General features: G+C 50.0%; 1 protein-coding gene across 1 annotated transcript in view; it reads left to right on the forward strand.

Moving 5' to 3' along the window:
- The window catches only part of LOC106811716, a 4,676-nt gene that overhangs the window by 441 nt on the left and 1,044 nt on the right, over window positions 1-3,191 (forward strand). The window contains exons 2-3 of the mRNA XM_014815423.1: window positions 378-563; window positions 1,240-1,443. Coding sequence (XP_014670909.1) covers window positions 378-563; window positions 1,240-1,443 — 390 coding nt within the window. The remainder of the gene's footprint in view (window positions 1-377; window positions 564-1,239; window positions 1,444-3,191) is intronic.

Below are 3,191 nucleotides of genomic sequence, written 5' to 3' on the forward strand. Positions count from 1 at the left end.
CTCCTACAGCGGCTGCTGCTGCTGCTGCTTCTACCGCTGCTGCTGCTGCTTCTACCGCTGCCGCTGCTGCTTCTACCGCTGCGGCTGCTGCTGCTGCTTCTACCGCTGCTGCTGCTGCTGCTTCTACCGCTGCCGCTGCTGCTTCTACCGCTGCTGCTGCTGCTGCTTCTACCGCTGCTGCTGCTGCTTCTACCGCCGCTGCTGCTGCTGCTGCTTCTACCGCTGCTGCTGCTGCTGCTTCTACCGCTGCCGCTGCTGCTTCTACCGCTGCTGCTGCTGCTGCTGCTTCTACCGCTGCTGCTGCTGCTGCTGCTTCTACCGCTGCTGCTTCAGATGATGCTTACGCTGATAAAGACACCTCTGCGCTCTCCTCGTAGGTGGATGTGCAATACCCGGACAACACTCCCGCCGAGAACGTACCGCTGCGTGTCGAGGCCATAGCGATGACGATGAGTGGACAGCGCAGCCTGGTGGAACTAACGGGAAACACCGACGACGACGGCGTCTTCTCGATATTCATCGATGCGCCGGCCAGCGAGGCCGCCAGCACCATGATCGTCAAGGTACGCCGTTAGAGGGCGGCACCGCTATACGGTAGTAAGCAGGGAGTTCCTTCACATAGAAGCGGATAGGGTTTATCCATAGATATCCTCATAGAAACCATAACGCCATAACCCCTGACCAACCCTGTCCATAACCATAACCATAACACCATAAACATCATAGATAAACGTGAATATATGATAGCTATGTTTTTTATCTATATAAAGCCCAGTGTAACTACTACTACTAACTGTAAAACTAGGCAGGGGCTATGGAAGGGGAAGATCGCTGATGCTCAGTAGGTGCCGAGACCAGCGAAAATGTATCTGTTCTATAGATCTATCGTGATATATAGTTGCCAAATGAAATGCGCCAATAAACGCAGCTTTCAAGAACTTCTAAGCACTCGTTGCGATAGTGGCGTAGATATCATGGCGTCCGTCCGCCCACGCGCTCGCGAAAGGTCGTTCACTTGTTTTTTGCCATCTCGGCACCTCGACGTTTCGTTTGCAGACGCGAACATTAAATACGTCTGTGTTCGCTCGCGCTCTCTCTGTTTATCGCAGTTTACAGAATCGCAGCACCGTCGCGCATGATTCACGCTTTGTTTGATAAACACTTTCGCGCCCTTCGCATATTTTAACTCGGTTTTATTTTCGCACGCGCAAATTCCGAGGGTCGTTCTCGTTTCTCAAGGTCAAATCTGCGAACCCGGACCTGCGGGCCGATCAGCAGGCGGAGACCGAGCTGGAGATACTTCCGTACGAGTCCACCAGCCGGCACTACCTGTGGCTGGAGAACCCCCAGGTGGCGCTCAAGGTCGGACAGCTGTACAGCATAGACATGCGCGTCGGCGGTGACGTCAGCGATGCGGATCTCTCCCGGAACATCCGATATCTGGTGAGACTGAAGACGGTTTAACGTGGGGGGCATGCCTTCGCCCCCCGTGTTCTCCAAAGCCGTAGCTAGCACGGGGGCAGAGGACAGGGGGGGGGGGGCAGCTGCCCCCCTCCAAAAAAGAACCCAGTGAAGAATAATAAGATTAGAAAATACTCGCTTAACCGTTTTGGGAGTTTTAAGAATGTAACCTACCTGAAATGGCTGGAAATTGCATTTCAGAGCTTATGTATTTCATAATTTCCTGGTGGGGGGGCATGTCCCCAGACCCCCCTAGAAGCGAGCGCTTCCGGCGCTCGTTCATCTTGTCCCCTCATACATTAATTCCTAGCTACGGCCATGTTCTCATTGCACTGTTGATCTCTCTTCACGCCTGCGCCTGTCGGGTTTGTCGTTTAACGGCTTAACAAGTGAGATTAAAAACAGTCAAGGCCGTACTTTCCCAAAATAACGCAAATCTTAGGCAGGAGGAACATCTCGCATTTTAAGCCCTGTTCGCACTAATGCGTATCTTAAGCCTATATGGTGCTAATGTGAGCAAACGGGGGCATAGGGGCAGCTCGTGTGACGAATATACCCATTTCGTTATTGGTGTGAGAAGATAATATAGGTCTTGTGAAGCATACGAACGGTCTAAATTCAAAACGCCACAGTTGGTCAGTATACATAGAGTCTTTCAGCATTAGCGAGTGTTTGAGAACACGTACAGTCATCCACTCTCTGTCTACCGGCGTTTCTCTCGCTCTCTCGCGCACACACACACACGATGAACGAAGACCCGTCTACACTTCCTGCTATGTCGCTTGTTATAAAACACTACTCGCGGTTTTTCGCACATTCTGTTCAAATCGCCCGTACTTTTCATCACCAGGTATTTTCAACCTATGAAAGCAGATGATCTTGGATGTGGGCGGGAGGTGGCGCCAACTAGTAGGGACGTATTCAAGGTGGGCGTTATACATTGTATGGAGGTCGGATAAACATTTTGATGATGACGCGAAAATATCGCATTGCGTCTCAGTACTATTACTGCACGTTACTATCTTCCACTTGTCGTATTGAAAATGATTGTTTGGTATTCTCAACTCTTCTAATGAATACGCATTTCGAACCCAATCGATAAAATTTCCTGCGTAATTTTGGGGAAAAAAGATACAAGTCAATATATAACTCATCAGACAGTTTCCGAGCCTCGTAGATCTTTCTTGAATGAATATAGAGTGCTTCGCGTCCGATTTGCATGTCGAGATTTGTTGAGTCAAATTCAACGACGGAGTTTTTTTTATGTGATAGTACATTAAGCAGCCATCACTGCACGCATTCGCAAACGTCGGCAATTTCGCTCAAAACCTCGCGATTTTCTAGAAGCTAATGGATGTTTTGCTCGCCATGCTATTTTGCGCAATTTTGATTTTATTCGCTGCTATACAGGCTACGTTAGAGCCGAATCACGAGGTGTTGTTCGCTATAGCATGTGTCAGCTCTATTGTGTTCTGACAACTTCAGCTGCAAAGTAAAACGGGCGCCATGTTGCCGCGCGAATATGGGTATACTGTTTGTAAATATTGTCTTGTGCACATGCCACGCACTCAACGCACAGGAACACACCACGCCACACACACACACACACACACACACACACACCACACACACGTACACACCACACACACACGCACACACACCATATACAAATACACACCACACACCGCAACGCACGCCACGCATGCAGCGCTAGCACGCACGCCACGACG

The sequence above is a fragment of the Priapulus caudatus genome, unplaced genomic scaffold, assembly GCF_000485595.1.
Source record: "Priapulus caudatus unplaced genomic scaffold, Priapulus_caudatus-5.0.1 Scaffold567, whole genome shotgun sequence".
NCBI classification, from domain to species: domain Eukaryota; kingdom Metazoa; phylum Priapulida; class Priapulimorpha; order Priapulimorphida; family Priapulidae; genus Priapulus; species Priapulus caudatus.